The sequence below is a fragment of the Camelus ferus genome, chromosome 29, assembly GCF_009834535.1.
Source record: "Camelus ferus isolate YT-003-E chromosome 29, BCGSAC_Cfer_1.0, whole genome shotgun sequence".
NCBI lineage: Eukaryota > Metazoa > Chordata > Mammalia > Artiodactyla > Camelidae > Camelus > Camelus ferus.
Genome location: NC_045724.1, coordinates 26394247 through 26411392, shown reverse-complemented (window position 1 = coordinate 26411392; position 17146 = coordinate 26394247). Strand labels below are relative to the sequence as shown.

The 17146-nt window shown below is 42.7% G+C and overlaps 1 protein-coding gene across 5 annotated transcripts in view; it reads right to left on the bottom strand.

Annotated features, from left to right (window-relative positions):
• RB1CC1 (RB1 inducible coiled-coil 1) overlaps nt 1-17146 on the bottom strand; it is an 86258-nt gene that overhangs the window by 62682 nt on the left and 6430 nt on the right. For 3 of the 5 annotated variants that reach the window (XM_032470071.1, XM_032470069.1, XM_032470070.1), the window contains exons 2-7: nt 8846-8960; nt 7828-7949; nt 6725-6851; nt 6425-6595; nt 1944-2146; nt 364-790 (exon numbers count right to left, since the gene is read on the bottom strand). In XM_032470071.1, the coding sequence (XP_032325962.1) occupies nt 364-790; nt 1944-2146; nt 6425-6595; nt 6725-6851; nt 7828-7898 (999 nt within the window). In that variant the 5' untranslated portion in view covers nt 7899-7949; nt 8846-8960. Of the gene's footprint in view, nt 1-363; nt 791-1943; nt 2147-6424; nt 6596-6724; nt 6852-7785; nt 7950-8845; nt 8961-17146 lie in introns of those variants that run through there. The other 2 variants (XM_032470072.1, XM_032470073.1) reach the window with 2 other exon arrangements.

Below are 17146 nucleotides of genomic sequence, written 5' to 3'. Positions count from 1 at the left end.
GACAGGAGATACTACAAAGTCCAAGTGAAATTACTGGGTCGGGGGAAAAATTCAAAGTACCACCACCATCACAACTGTCCCCAGCGGAGGGGACACAGCAAGGCTCGGCACTGCACAGAATTTCTCCTGTCTGCCCTCCGATAATCTTCCCAAATGTACTATCAGCTCTCGAGTAAAGTTACAAGTTCAACGGTCTGATGTGTCCAAGCTCATACACATGGCGATAATGCTTGATTCCACAGCCCATCATTTCCACTCCAGCATGGCACTCACTCCCCGTTACTGCATAGGAAACATTTAGTGTCGATAACATAACTTCACGTGGTAAAATGACCCAAGGAAAACCAAGTTACCGTCACTTACCCTGCTCATGGAATCAAAGCACTTCCTGACCAACGATTCCACGTCATTAGGCCTATCCTGAACATTGATCCAGTCTAACAAAGAAACATTAAAAAAAGGCAGATCGCCATCTTTAGCATCTACTGAAGTTTCGTCCTGCTGGACAGTACTTTGACAAGATTCCCTAATTTCCTTTCCACTTTCAGCATCTGTGGGGTCTGGGGCTACGTGTTCCATGGACTTGTGACATGAGGCTGACGAGGATTTGTTCGTCGTTGCAGGCATTTCGGGAGACAGCACCAGTTCCGCGGAGGTCTTCACCTCCGCCTTTTCTGAGCCTTCGCGTTCAGGTAAGGAGCCCAGTCTTCCCAAACATCCCCTGTAACTGTGTCTGGTCAGGCACTCCAACAGCGGGATCTTGGCCATCACTGAGACCGCAGTTCCTAAACTTAAAATACGAAAGATCTGTCAGTAAAACAATGGGACTGCTCTAGTTAGAGATCAGCATTTTGAAAGAAAGAACACTGTTAACACACACACACATCTTACCACCTCGCTAATAATTACACGCACCTAAAGTAGTCTGTGAGGTGCTCTCAGTTAGACAGAGAAACACGTCGTTAGACACAGCAAAGGGTACTGCTCACACACTGAAACACCCTCTAAAGCAAAGGCAGCAAGTGTATGCTAAACAAGTGGACAATTGGTTTTTAACAAATCTTAAGGTATAAAAAACTTGAATTTATAAAGAAGAGTTACCATACCAGTCCCTTAAAGTTCAACATTTTGTCTTTAAGCTAATAAAATATTTTCGATATACTGAAAGTAGAGGATAAAATTAACACTTTTATAAAAGATTACGATAACGCTTGCATTCATCAGACCCTGAAACAGACAGAAAGGTAGATAGATGTATGTTGTCAAAAAACATGGGAAAAGATAAAATCTGGATGATTTGACTTGTGTAAAAACATAGTAAAAGTATTCAGGCTCCTACATTAAATTACATTAAATTAACCTCTCTGAGAGAACTCCCCTGCAAAAAGTTACTTGAAAAGGTAATTATAAAAACGTTTAAAAGCTCTTTCCCATCTTAATTAATCATTCCCTTCCTCCCCGAGATGTGTCCCATTGTCAACTTAAGGCCAAAATGTTCTAAATATTCGTACCACAAAATAGAGAAACTTGAAATAATAAGGTTTACTTCATTAAATAAGAAAAGAACATGCTACTTCCCTCTAATTCAAATTGAATAAAAAATAAATTTAAAAAGAACCAAAAGTGCACAAAACACTGAAACTGTACATATACATACAACAAAAATTCTTGGGTTCCTAAATGACTTCAAAAGTATTCTGAGCCTTTTACATAAAGAATACAGAAGTCAGGCATGTGGTAGACGTGAAGTACGTGGGGGATAAAACTGACCATACTTTCTAGATTTTACAGTCCATATAAGTCATCATGAAAGTCTGAAAAACATGAACTTCAGTTATAATAAATACAGGGCCTATTAGAAGCGAAGTTACCATTACTAAAACAGATAAACTACAAAGGTGTTTACACAAATGTCTTATTATCCATTTTAATGGCAAACATACTGAGTAAGTTTTAACTTGATGTCCTCTATGGATTGCAGATAATTTGAATAAATACTTTCAAATTTGAAAAGTAGCTTTTGGTAGGAATTTGAACAATCCTCCAGATTGGCCATGATCGCAGCCCAGCCCTGGTGCTGCAGGTGCTCATCGTGGACCAGACCTTCACAGAACGAGCAGAGTTTCTTGGCAACTTCATACATTTCCTGCATTGGAAGACAAGAAACGAACAGTGAAAGAAGGTAATGTCTGTGTGCACGTCCGCACACGGGCACTCACACACACACACGAACGTGCCCTGAGCACATTCCGAGGGAAGCTCTCCTGAAGGAACTTTTTAGTGGCCGTTCCTGTCTTCGCTGTGGCAACACAGAGAAGCTCACCCCTGCTGGGCGTCCACACAGCTGGAGTGTCCACCCCACTAGGGCGTCCACACTGCTAGGGTGTCCACACAGGGCAATTCAGCAAAAACTGTGGAACACAAGGCTCTGAACTTTCTACCATGGAATGAATGCCACGTGGCAATGACTACAGACCACTAACACACGCAGTTACACGAATGAGTCTCAGGAACACAGTGCTGAGTCCAAGAGGCCAGACACACAACAAAAAAAGCCGTTTTGGGGGTCAGGACACTGGTTAACTTTATGGAAGAGGAATAACAGGTACTGAAAGGGGGAAAGCATGAAGTAGGGTGATACATATTTTAAAATTTGTGCTCACTTTGTGAAAATGCACTAAAAATGAATGTATCATGATTTGTGCATTTTCAAACATATATCAAGAAACAAAAATCCATTATTAATTTTACTGACAGTAAAGATAACAGTGCAGGTCACATAACAAGCAGCCGGGTAGCCTGACTCCAGAGCGTGCTCCAGACGGCCGGCCCTCAGGGCCTCTCAGTCCTCACACGACGGGCGGCCTGGCCTGCGGGCCCGGTTGGGGCTGCAGCGGCTCTGGGTGTGGGTTAAAACCTGAGGACACACTCTCCCTCCACTTCCCGTTCTTTATCGTCACTTTCTCAGTGATTCCTGGACAGGGATTCTTTCAAGGGAACTCCAAGTCCATTTTATGTAACACAAATAAAACAAAAAATCAAAACTCCCCCCACCGCCCAAAAGCAAAAATGCCTCATCATGGCAATTAACTGTGATTAATTAAGCTCATGAACACAGATAGATAGGAAGTAGCATGTGACCACAAATGTTAAGAATGATAGTAAGCATCCATCTTCTGCGCTGACTCTAGCAGCGCACACGCAACGGGCATGTCACAGGGATGGCTGATTAGCGGGGCCGCACAAGGATGACACGCAAACTCGCAAAGCGTTCCATGTTTTGAATATACGTGTGTGTGTGTGTGTGTGTGTGTGTGTGTGTGACTGAAGCACCATGCTGCACTCCACAGAGTCACACAAAACTGTAAATCGACCATACCTCAATTTAAAAAAAAAAAGTATCTTTTCATTTGATTATGTTTTACGTCCTGGAACAGAATTTTACAGACTTTTGTTGTTGCTGCTATTGAGAATGCAATATATTTTTCATTTTTTTCCCCAAAACAGGGCCAATACAGAGAAATCTGAATAATGTCGATGTATTTATCACACACCCAGTCAACCTTACAATTCCTTCCAATGGGTTTTTATTAAATTCTCTTGAATTTTCCAAGTATGCAATCATAACACCTAAAATGGATGTTTTTCACTTCTTTTCCATTAATTTCATCACTTACTTGATTTTTTAATTTTAGTACATTTCCCAGAAGTTCCAAAAGAATACTGAACAGATTTTCTCTGATTTATGCAAATGACTCTAGCTTTGCACTGACTTGAAATCTCATTACTTTTTTATACTTGGTCTAGTCTGCATTACATTTATTCTGTTCCCTTCTAGGGCTATTGAATTTATTAGGAACAGCGGCCGAATTCTAACAAATGTCTCTTTTGGACAACATTAATATGACCCTATATGTTTTTACCTGTGAAGTATTCATGATTAAGGCAATTAATTATATTAATACATTCCCAAATACTGAGCCATCCTTGCATCCCCAAAACATCTGCTTTTTTGCTATTAATATATTCTTTTGATACTCTTCTGGGTTTTTAGCCATAAGAAAAAAGTATATTCTGTATTTTCAGATTTGGAGTATTAAATCTAGTCCACAAGGTTTTTCTTGATTATGAAAGAGATGTATTGAAATCTCCCTCTGAAAAATTACTGTGGTAAAATACTCATAAACCCTACCATTTTAACCTGTCTGCGGGTGTACAGTTCAGTCCTGTGGACTCATTTGCACTGCTGTGACCATCCCAACCGTCCATCTCCAGAACTGCTATCACCCGAACCGGAACTCAGCATCCATCACGCAAGAACCCAACAGCCCCTCCCTGTGCAGCTCCTGGTAACATCTACTCTACTCTGCTCTATTCTAGGTGTCTCGTATACTGTTTGTCCTTTCGTGTTTGGCTTACTTCACTCAGCATACTGTCTTCCAGGTTCCTCCACGCTGTAGCTCCTATCAGGATTTCCTTCCTGTTTAAGGCTGACTGATACCCCGCTGTATGAATATACCACATTTTGTTTATTTATTCACTGAACATTTGAGCTGTTCCACCATTTGGCTATAATTAATAATGCTGCTATGAACACTGATGTACATCATTATATTAAAAGTTCTCCTGAAATTATTATCTTTGACAGGCAAATACAGATTCAGCTTATCTTTTTCCTCAATTAAATCTTTCAGTATTAATTTCACTCTGTTCTGTTTAATGCTTTAACGTCCACTTCGTCACATCCTGATACCACCCCCTTTTCCTGTCTTGGCCTCTAGTTCTGTGCGTACCTTTCTTTCCATACTTTAGCAACCTGTTTTACCAGGATTTCTTGTGATGGTGTGGTTCCTTTTTTAAAATCATACCATGAAGTTTCTTTAAGTAAGGGAAAAGTTGGCTAAATTACTTAGTAACCAATATGATGGGCTGTATTAATCTCACTGTTTCATGTTCAGGGTTCACTTTACTATTTCTGTTGTATCCTATGCAGATGTGTGCTAATCCAGTGAAGTCAGTGTTCCTTTCCGTCCTAGCTCTTCTCTGCTACTCAGCACACCCCCTTCTCTTTCCTGCTTGTCTTAATCTGTGACTGGATGGACCCGTCACCATTCTGTAACTTGCCACCTGGCATCACTACAAACTGCGCAGATTGTTTATTTCTAGACTAATCCTCTTTCTCATTTCATCTATTTGATTTTTAAATCTTTCTATCAAGTTTTATTTCTTCTTCTGGTTTCTCACTCTAATCATGTAACAGTTATATACCCTATCAGGTTATCCTATTGGTAATTTTTGTATCTAATGTTACACTTTGCTATTAGCGTGTGGTGTTTATATTTCAACTAAATCAAAACTATTACCTTTAAATGGCATGCAATAGTGCAGCCTGTCTTTATTAGTTTTATTAGTTTATTATAGACCAATACTCAGAAAATAAATCTAAGGGATTATATTACATAAATTCAACTTACAGAATTTGTTTTTTAAAAAATAGTTTTGCCTTCTAAAAAACATTTCCAGACTCTAATGCTTATTAAAGATATTCCAGAAAGGTAAGTTTATTCTCTTTTTATGTTGTATCCTAGGTGCAAAATGGGATAGCTTCACTAATGTACATAATACATTAAAACAAACTAACAGACTTCTTTCGAAAAGCAAATATTAATACTTTATAATAGTTTATTTTAACAATTTGTTTATTTTTATAAAAGGTAAATACACCTATTTAGTTGATTCTAAAGGATGATTTTTTTTCATGGCTGAAAGCAAACTGTGTCCTACTACTGACAGCTTACAGCCAGCATCACAGCAAAGCGCTAGCAAGTCAAACCAAACAAACAAAAAACAAACGACTGTGAACAACCCATGAGAACTGCACACGGCAACCAAGAGGTATGTACTGGGAAGAGGCTGGGTTCTTCCCCAGACCTAAGCATGCGAGAAAGGGTCGTGATTTTAAAGAGTTATTTGAGCTCTCTCTGCAATGTCCACCTACTCTAACGTAGGTACTTTACTGACTAAAGATTGCTCTGAAGTCATTATCTGCACATCATCTAGGAAAGAGGGTGACAAATAGCATCTAAGACAGCCTGTCCACTCTAAAGATCCCGTCATCGTCTGCAGTGTAGACCAACAAAGCATGCACCTGAAACTTAAAACCCAGACACAGTAACCAGGAAATATTTTTTCAAAAAGTTTGTTATTTTTCATGTTTTTGGCATGCTTCTTCTATAATTTAGACTACTTTGCTATTTAGATTTAAATGCTTTTAGAAGCAATAGACGGTTCAGATCATTCACCAATGCCTAATAAGCTCATGGCTCCCAAAAAATTACCAAGTGTATGAATTCAACATTATTTTGTTAAATACAGCAATTTTACAATTTCAACTATACTAGGTATAAATAAATATTACAATTACCACCGCAAGTTGTGTCCTTGAAGCAACAGTGTGAAAAACTGCAGGCATCATAAGGGACTCTTCAACTTTTATTTCCATGTCATTTTCTGTTGAAAAGGTAGTTTTAGGAATAGCAGGTAGACGTTCAGATAAGATCATTTCTTTGTTAAACAGAAAAATTGGATTTGTGTCCTACAGAAGTAAAAATGCAAGAGAGAAAAAAAAAACTGAGGTAAAATGTTGTAACTACTGAACATGCACACAGCCCTCAATATACAAATCGGATCAGCGGCCCAGTTCCCGACGCCCGCCCCCACCTACCGTCCCCGCGCTGTAGGTGCACACCCTCCGGTCTGCAGCCATGCACTCTCCGCCGTTGACCACCAGCACCTGGTGCTGAATAGCGATCTTGTACTTGCTGTGGATGGCATGCTTCAGGTCGGCCACACTTTTCAAACAAAGGAGGGTAAGTTGGTTATTTACATTTGCCCAACAACAAACCTTTTTATTACTAAAGTAGCACTATGTAAAAATACCTGATAGATAAATGAATTTCACTCTAAAGTTTTTCCTCCAAAGAGTAGTAAAAACTATCAGCTGCTTGTTCCTGGAATTGGATTCCATAATCAAGTAAGCAATTTTAAATAAATAAAAGGTCAATAAATGACCCCTGTGCCACATCTAGAAGTCAATCTATGAGATACAGACAGTAGAAACATTTATTTTTGTAATCTTTATATAACGTAGCAAAAGAATTGCTCAAGTTAGCATCAGGTCTGTTAAAATCTTCAGAACACAGGATGTGTGTTAAAATCTCCAGGTCACATTACACAAAATACATTAAGTCTGTATCACATGAAAACTGCTTCCTTTTTCTAATCTTTCAAAAAAGTTATTCCTTCACAGGTCAACCTGTGTTTTATTAAAAACTAGAACTTTCAAAAAAATAATTTTATAATTCCATTAAAAAATAAAATTCCAAATTTTATTCTATCATTAACAAACAAACCAAACACTATTGACTTTATTCATATAAAAGAATAAAAGCAATGACAAAAAACACAGGCCTGGTGCATGCTGGTTTATACAGCTAGCAACAGTCCCCTCTGCAGTGTCCTGTGGAACTGAGAACAGCAATCAGCTACGAAAACTTACTTCTGTTTGACTGCCTTGGTTTGAAACCAGTTTGTTTACTATGAACAATATATTCATGTCAACAGAACAAAGCACAACTTAATGCATTCAACGTTAGCGTTTTAGAAAAGATGACAACTGTACGTGTAACACGCTGGGGATCAAAGCTCTAAGACTCACTGCACTACCACTCTTACTTAAAGGAGTCATTTTCTCAAACTCAAACAGGTCTTTAACTTCTTACACACCCAGAATGCAAAACTGATGCGAATCAATGAAAGAGAGCTCACGTTTGCACTGTAAGTTCAGTGTCAAATGTCAGGGTAGTTCCAGTGTTAACCAGAAACACATATAACTTCATGATGACTTCTCTGGATTCTGTGAGCTTGCACCTCACACTCTGATACGGTCACTACAGGAAACAGACAAGGAGCGTGGTCAGCGCACAAACACAAGCACCCGTGCAGATGTGCTCACGTGAGCCCCAGCACAGCTGCACCGCAGCAACAGCGCACGCCAGGCCAGGTTCTGGCGGCCACGCTGGCCAGCTGTGCGACCCAGTGAACTCGGTGCTTAAAAAGCAGTCACACACAGGAGTGAGACCGCTGGAAAGCGTGACTGCTACCTTCAAAACTGTTCTAAGGAAGAGAAAGACCAGTGGTCAGAACAGGTCTGTGTGTTTTTCACACTGTTCTCACGTACCGCCCCCCCAAGTTAAGAATACAGATTTAAAAAATCTAACCCCAACATTTCTTCCTTCACTTCTTCCTTGTAACAATAAACAACAGTCTTCAGGTTAAACTTACTAACAGCAAATAGGAAAAGTTACTGCTTGCAATTAGAAGGGAAAGAGTTAGCCCCTGGTCCTTCCACCGGGTGCCCCTCTATCTGGGGTCCACCTCCACAGTCAAAAACGCTCCACACAAGAAACTGCCCTGACAGTTAATCACTCCATGGAACAGCAGAAAGGGCACAGGTCTGGAAATCAGAATGTTTCAAACAACTGTGCCACTAACTAGTGGTCCAAGTCAAAACCCCCTCTATAAAATAAAGCGATAGATTTCAAGAGCTAGCATTTTACTTTTAACAACTGGAGGTATAAATCCCCCAAATTAATTTAAGTGATGAAAGACAAACTTCCAGAAACTAGTAGTTATCTTTCTTTATGCTCTTTGCATATGAGCTTTAGAGGAGAATTATGAGGGAAGAAGGAAAGAGCAAAAAAGGTTTCAAAATTAATGTTTCCAATCACTATTTTAAATGCATTAGATCAAGATCTCTGTTATAAAGGTAGGAACTGTGACTTACCGTCAGGCACTGTGAAAGAGATTACCACTTTCCTTAAAAAGCAGAATAAAAGTGGCTTATGTTTGTTTTGCTTGATATTGGCAACTGAATGGCATTACTGGTGAAACTCAGTGAACTGGAAAAGAAAGATTTCTGGATTATTATTGAGAGAAATAATTAAACGTGACAACAAAAATGTTAGCAGTCTCTTCAGTTTAATGTTAACTTCTGCAAGAGTAATCTCTTCTCAGTCTCTCTTCCTACCTGCACATTCACTGAACCACAAGCATGTGACCTTGACCTAACCATTCCATTAAAAAGACATCAAATAAAAGTCCCCAAAGAACTCCCCAACACAGCCAAACTCCATAGTCATTCTCAGTCCTTAGAATGTAACAGTCCCGTTACTTCTACATGATCTTGGCCAAGTCACTTAAAGGTTTCAGCTTCATCTTTTGTAAAACAGGGAAAAAATGGCAACTGCAGCAGAGAGCCTCTCCTTCCAGGTATCCCCTCTCTAGTGAACCTCGACCCCCTGGATGTGGGTGGGGCCTGTGATCTGTCTTTAGTCACTGAAACACAGCAGAGGTGATGGAATGTCACTTACGTGACTGCTATTCAAGACTAACTTCCCTCTTGCCAGCTCTGATGGAGTAACTGTCATGTGGATAGGCCCACGTGGGTGGCAAGAAACTCATGCTGGCCTCTGGCCAACAGCCAGCAAGAAGCTGAGGGCCTCAGTCCAGCAACCTGCCAGGAACTGAATCGACAACCACAGTGAGCTTGGAAGCAGATCATGCTGAATCTCCGACAAGCCCCACCCCTGGCTGAAACCTTCCCAGCAGCCTTCTGAGAGACCCTAGCCAAGCCACACCCACAAACCCAAAACAACACGTCTGTGTTGTTTTAAACAGCTCAGACTGTGGTAGGTCCGCACTCGACCGGTGATCCAGCGCCCAACATCCGAGGGGCAGTACCAGAACTGGGCAAGAAGAGAGGTCCCATGGTGCTCGGCAGATACAAGCCCCTTCCTGGGCTCTCCCTCCTCGGTCAACTCTCCGGGGGTCTCGCCCTCCCTGCTCGCTGTCCTGCTCCGGGGGCTGCAGCGAGGCCCTGCTGACCACCACACCTGCCCAAACACCTCTCCAGACCGAGGTCTCTATCCGGCCCCTCCCACAGCTCCTCTGCACCTGAACAACTCCCTGCACCTGAACAACTCCCTGCTCCGGTGTGCTTCTCTTTGCTGAAGGACCTTCGTGCAGCCAGTCTCACAGGTGCTATCCCAGATTCGCCGTCTTCCTCACCCCCGGTCAGTTCAACGCACCGCTTACTGATGGCCTATCCCTATTCCTCCTGCTACGGCTTTCAGTCAAGCCCTCGCTGTCCCCGAACTTCCACTACGGCTTCTCAACCTGCTCCGTCTCCTCCGCCCCTCACCATCCTCCTCCCTCCCCGACATCACCCTTGAAGGGACCATTCTACATGCCAGGGGGGCCACGATGTTCTGCTCCCTGAAACCAACCAATCAGGATCATGATGATTTTTATGGTAGTGGCCACCACTCGTGAGTATTTATTATATTCCAGGCGACTGTTCTAAGCCCTTTATTAAATAAAATGCTTTCATCTGATCCTCATAAGAAACCCTTACGGTAAACAATATCATCCTCATTGCAGAGATAAGGAAACTAAGGATCAAGGGCCTGAGTAATGTCACAGGGTGAGTGAGGACTCGAACTCGGACAGTCCGATGCCAGCTTCTCGCGCCTTTACCATGGAGATGACACCCAGCAAAACCACAGGCGCCACACGGCTTCTCCCCTCCTCCGTAACGCCCACTCCGCCCTCCCCAACCTCCCACCGCGTGACTCCCTGAACAAACACACTGCTTCAAGTCTGAGCCTCGCAGGCCTGTTCCCCACCTGGACCCCACTTCCCCGGCCCTCCCTCCACCAGCCCCTCTCAGGTCTAAGGGCACAGCCCCACCAGGAGCCCTGCTGCCTGGACTCCACCTGCACTTCTCAGCTGCGCACTTCATAGCTCCCACCTCCACTGAACAGCAAGCTTCTTTAAAGCAAGGACCACGCATTCCTGGGAACTAGCTCCAAAATATTTTCTAACTAAAATGAATGAATAACCCAGCAGAGGATTATTCTATATCCTTGTGAAGAGTGCTAAGAAGCCACACCGTGACATTCACCACAGGGCTGCTTCTGCCTGTTCCCAGCGTCGTCATCTCCATCGCATCCGCCACCAGCACACGGGCCACCACCACGGCCCACGGGTGACGCAGGCCCCCACAACACAGCCCCGACGGCTCCGCCCCACGACCTAACTTACACCACGCTGGCCTGCCCTACGCCAACATCCCGTGTCTATCGTGGCCCACAGCACATCCTGTCACCCCCCTACCACGGCCACGGCCCTGGGGGGCCCTGCATGGACGTCAGCCTGAGGGCTGCCCCAGCCATGGGTCCTGAGGAGACAGCACATAAAATGCTCGTTGCCAGCACTTCCGGAGGGATCAACCACGTGCCAGTCTCCTTCACCGATGTCTCACAACAGGTGAGACATCCACATTATTAACATCTCCCTTTGCAGAAGAGGAAGAAGATTCAGAGGTTACTCAACTTGCCTGAAGACAGCAACTAGTAAATCAAAGTTCCGGGGGCTTGAAACCAGGTCAATTTATAACATTAATTCAATAAAAACATCACTGTGAGAACCCAGTACAACCTAGGGATTTTCTTAGCTTTGGGAATAAAAGAGGAAACAATGTGATGAAATTACTATCACCTTCTCTCATGAAGCTTACATCGCAGCGGGCAAAGTGAGAATTTTTCATCTAAACACAAACTCCATGATACCTACTCTCAGAAAGAACAGCAAAGAAAGCATTCATTTCAAGTAGAAGCAATTCCCAAACACACATCCGCACTTTCCTGTTTTACTCTTTACAGACACGCACACTGTTGGGACACCCGGCATCCGTATGACCTCCAGGGACAGCCAGAGCCTGCAGGTCCGCCACAGGGAGGTCACAGGTGAGGAAGCCCCACGCAACCCTGGACGCCAAGGACTCACGGAGGCTCCCCAGGGGTCCGTGCTGTGGCGCATGCCGGCCACGGGGAGGCAGTGCTGCCCTCCCTGACCCCACAGAGGGACCCGAGCACTGCACCTGCAGCCCTGCCAGGCCCCCCTCCCTGCATATCTTCCTTCGTCTGCTAGAGTTTAACTTGTAGCCTCCCACTACAATAACACTGTAATCATAAGTATAGCGCCTTCCTCAATTCTGTGAGCTTTCCTAGTGAATTTAACTCAAAGGTAATTTTGGGAACCCTGGACTCTGCAGTCAGTTGGTCTGAAGTGAGGGGGTCCTGGACAACACCAAACTTGTGGCTGGTGCTCCCGGTGGGAGTGGACTTGTGGGGACTGTTCCATCTCAGTCCAGAGTGGACTAAAACCCCTGCACACCCACACGTGGTTTCCCCAAAGAAGCTCTAGAGAAGTGGCTGATTCCAAAACGTACCCAGCATGTAAGCCTGGAACACCTCAATGTGATAGAAAAGCTGGGAAGCCGCCACAGACTAACGAGACAGCGTCAGAAGGGCGAAGAGGTCAACCTGGAGAGGCTTCGCTAAGCTGGGACAGTTTGGGCATCAACGGAACGATGGCAAATAATAAGTGTTCATAATGTTACCCAAAAAAGAAAGAAGAAACACCCAGGGAGCTGGGGCAGCAACCTAGTGTCAGAGCTGGGGAGGGAAGGACATACATGCATCTCCTGGGGCACCGACCTTGGGGAAAACCAACACTTGCTGAAGGAATGGCCTCTTCTGCAGACAAACTCCAGCTAACACTACAGACAGAACACAGAAGATGACCATTTTGCAATGAAGTAACAGATCTAGACAACCATGCACTGTCACAATGAGGAGAAGTGCGATGTGATGGGGCTGACAGACATGAACACACTGACCGCCTATCACTCTGCTACTGACAGTGTCTCTGCGCGTCTCCGCTGGACACGAGCACAACCCCGCCATAAAGGACCGCTGCTCCCCATCCCTGCAAAAAATGAACCAAAATCTACCTAAGCCTCTACATCCACCTACAGTTCCCAGTTTATACACAACAAGGAGTCACAGAGGAAAAAAGTCAACAATATTATAAGAAAACCACCATCTAAATCAGAAATGAGCATTCTATAGGACAATGACCTAGTTTCTTCAACAAATGGCTTCAAAAAGACAAGGGAGGAAGAATTCTACCTACTAACGGAGATGTAAGAGGTAAAATAACCACATGTAATGTGTGCACCTGTCTGGATCCTGAAATCAAAGAAACCACTGTAAAAAGACATACTTGAAATAAGTGTGGAAATCTAAATATGGACCAGGTATTAGATTATACTTAAGAATCACTATTCCTCTTTTTGGATAATGGTATTTTAGTTACAAAATAATAATTCTAAAAATTAGTTCTAAAAAAATTCATGTGTAAAATAATATTTGAAATGTTTTAAAACATTCTAGCAGAAACAAATGAAAGACGGAAGGACGTGAGGCAGGGAAGGGAGAGGTCAGCTGAGGTCAGCTGAGGTCAGCTGAGGTCAGCTGGGCAGGGGACAGATAAGACGAGCAAGACACCGATCCACCATTAAAGCACAAAGGATGGACAGACTGGTTTCACTGTTACATTCTCTCTAGTTTTGTGTATGCTTGCAAGTTTCCATGATAAAATATTACAAAAATCATCACAATTATTTTAATAATCCTATTTAGCATTCAAATATTATAGGTGGGACTCTACTATAAATAATTATGACCTTTCTGAAAAGCAGCTGGCGTTGATGGGGCAGGTAACTAATACATCAACAAACACACGCCTCTCATCTCAAAGGGAGAGAGAACATCCTCCTTGCAGAGGTGCTGCAGGACCAGAGCAGTAAGAGAGGGGAGCGAGGGGTGCACACAGCTGAAGCAAGACTGGCCATGAGTGAGCTCCTGGAACAACATGACAGTTACACCCGCCTGTACAGGGGCTGCGTGCACCCTAGCAGTGATGAGCCCACCTCCCTCCACTCATGCTGGACACAAATTTAACCTCCCCCATACCTACTGGTCATCCTTTCTCACGCTGATGGATACAAGTCATTGAAACACTTCTGGAGCAGTCTTCCGCTGTGGTTAAGACAGAGCTAAGAAATTTTCTTTTCCATAATTTCTCAAAGACAATCTTCATCCCACTGTGAAGTAGGTCTGACCCGGGTACACCATGTCAGCTCTCAGCATATCATCTTTGCAGCCAATGCATGAAAATGAGCAAATTATACAAATAATGTCTGTACATAAGGACTCTGTGACCACCGCGTCCATGGCAGGGCACAAACATTATGCTTTACTAAATAAAGGGACAGTAACAATTGCCAATAAAATGAAATCCTAGCTCCCATAAGTGAGCACGTATGTGCAGATATGGACGCACCCAACTTCCATGTTGCATCAACACTGCGTCATCAGAAAGTATCAATGACAGCCAAGGCACTCTTACTCTCAAACCGCACTCAGACATGAAAAAGCAAGTTACTTCTGAGTTAAGAGTTCCCGGGCCTGTCACTACACTGAGAGGGAAGATGACCTGGAGGACACCCACAGTGCCAACCTCCTCAAGACTCACACGGCAAGGTCTTTGCATATGGAAACCGGCAGTAAGCAGTCAACGCGCCAGGGCGCCAGGACCCTCCTACGTGAATGCGGGGCCTCAGTGCCAAGAGAGGGGCACCATCCAGATCCCCACGTGGCCATCAGCTACAGCCCCTCAGAAAACTGCGCGATTCAAGTTCTCACTTCTTTATCCTAGCTCCTATTAGACTAGAGTCCTTTAAAAAATCTATTTCTATCTTGAGCTGTTATTTCAACCTTGTATTACTAATTTTTAGGTGGTCAGGTCACAGCTTCACAGCAAGGTTAAGTTTGGTATAGAAAGATTTTATTTCTACATTTAATTTTTTCATAATTTGTATATTGGACACAATAAGGGATGGAAATAAGAATTTGTGTGTGAGCAAAGTAAAAGCTCTGGTCGGATTTTAACTCAAGTATGGGTTATAAAATTAACTGCTCTAAATGGGTAACAGAACGAACAAAATATATTTATTCATGCTACTATTTTGAGTTCTTTTAAAAGAAATGTCATAAGACCTATATAAAGGCCAATTCTGTGTAATCTAAATCAAAGTCATAAAATTTTTCTGAATTACATCTTCTCCAGCCAATCCAGGAGCCACATGGTTTTACTGTCAAGTAAGTAACTGGACTTAAAAAAAATTCCCATCACTGCACGTCCATCTAAATTTCCACTCCCTAACCTGTGAAGCGGGGTATTAGTAATACCTGCCTCATTCAGCTTTCATGGAAAACAAGTTAAATAATCCGTGCAAAAGAGCCTATTTAGCACAATGCCAACTTCTCAGTAAATACTCCAAAACGTTGCCGAGGGACAGGAAATATCTCTGTGACATAACACAAAGTACTCAAGAGGGCCTGTTGAGCGAGTGGACTCTCACGTGGGAAACTCTCCAGGAGACTAAGCAAACGACAAAGCGGCGTTCAAACAGTAACTGAGAGCGATCACTTCCAAGGAGCTAATTGTTGGCAGTTTCTTTATTAGCCAACATATTCCAAGGCTGCTTATCTAAACAAAACAATAATCATCATCTCTACCTTAAATATATCTTCCTCTTCGTAAGAGGCTCCGGGGCCAGGGAGTACGTATTCACATGTGACAGCTAAACCAAGCGGACTGCCGTCGCTGACACCCAAGAGGTTAGTATCCACCCAAATCCACCACGGAGGACACCACCCAGGACGCAACCTGCAGTGTTATTTTAATGTCACTTCAACTTGTCCACAAACTAAAAATGCTGGACAGCATCTACTCAACCGTCTAAGTCCCTTGAACCAACACTCCAGCACCGCCCTTCTGAGCCTCACCGCACACGGCTGCAGGCACCTGAAGCGACCTCCTGAAGAAAGACAGTAAGCCTCCACCTTTCGTGCCTTTACTTGTGTCGTTTCACTGCCGCCGTTTTGTAAACAAAGTGCACTTTACAGTTGGTAAGTACCTGCAACTGTAAAGTACAAGCACAGAAGGGGGAGCACGTGCTTAGCACGCATGAGGTCCTGGGCTCAGTCCCCAGTGTCTCCTCTAAAAATAAATAAGCCTAATTACCTAACCCCCCCCCAAAAAAAGTACAAGCACAGAAGTCAACCACCACTGAAGGAATTACAAGCTAAGTTTTTAAGTTTTACGTAAAATACAAGCCTAGTTCATAATACTACTTTCCACCAGTCAAGATTTTCTAAAATCTGGCATGCTCATTTTATATATAAACTTTTCTTAATCTCCTCAAAATGAAATCACTTAGTATTACATGACTTAATACAAAGCAATTTTAAATTAAAAGCAAAGGGTTAGTGACTCACCCACTGACACAAGATTTTCTTAAAATTATGTGGCCCTTTGTGTAAACACTGTCTTTACTTTCTGTCCATTGAGAATATAACTTTAAAGAGTCTGCTACACATACACTGAGACACCGTAGGAAAGAACATTTATCAAAACATGTCAAACATACTATCACAGTAATTACAACTAGGATTCTGGCCCATTAACATACGGAACAGAACAGATTCAAGCATATCTTTAAATGCACACACACAGATGCACAATAGAATCTCAAATTGGGAGAATGGATAAATTGTCCAAACAAAGTATTCTAATAAATGGTTATCTACAGCATGCAGAAAAACAAGGTCTACATAAATACCATTTTTACACTTCAGATTACTACTGATGATTAAAATGAATAAAACACTGACAAGGCACAGTGGGCACACTGGCACAGTTTTGACAAGAATATAAATTGGTCCAACTTTTAAGGAGATTTAATCTGGCAATGTGCACCAACATTTAAAATGTGCAAACCAGCAATTCTGCATCTTGAGATGTACTGGAAGCAAATAACCAGACAAGTATACAAAGGGACATATCCAATGATTTCTGTTACACCATTATTAACATTGAAAACCGGAAAAATGACCCTCCTAGGTGCCAGTCAAATAAATCACGGTGCAACTATTTAATGTGGCTTCATTCAGACATTTTAAAATGTTCACTAGACCTATAGCTACCAATGCGTGATATATCTATTATTTAGTAAGTAAAGCCAGTTATAGAATCCAGCCTGTGACCTGTTTGTGGATTTTATGCTTATTTTATTAATTAATGCTGAGGGATTTACGTGTATTAGCATTAAAAA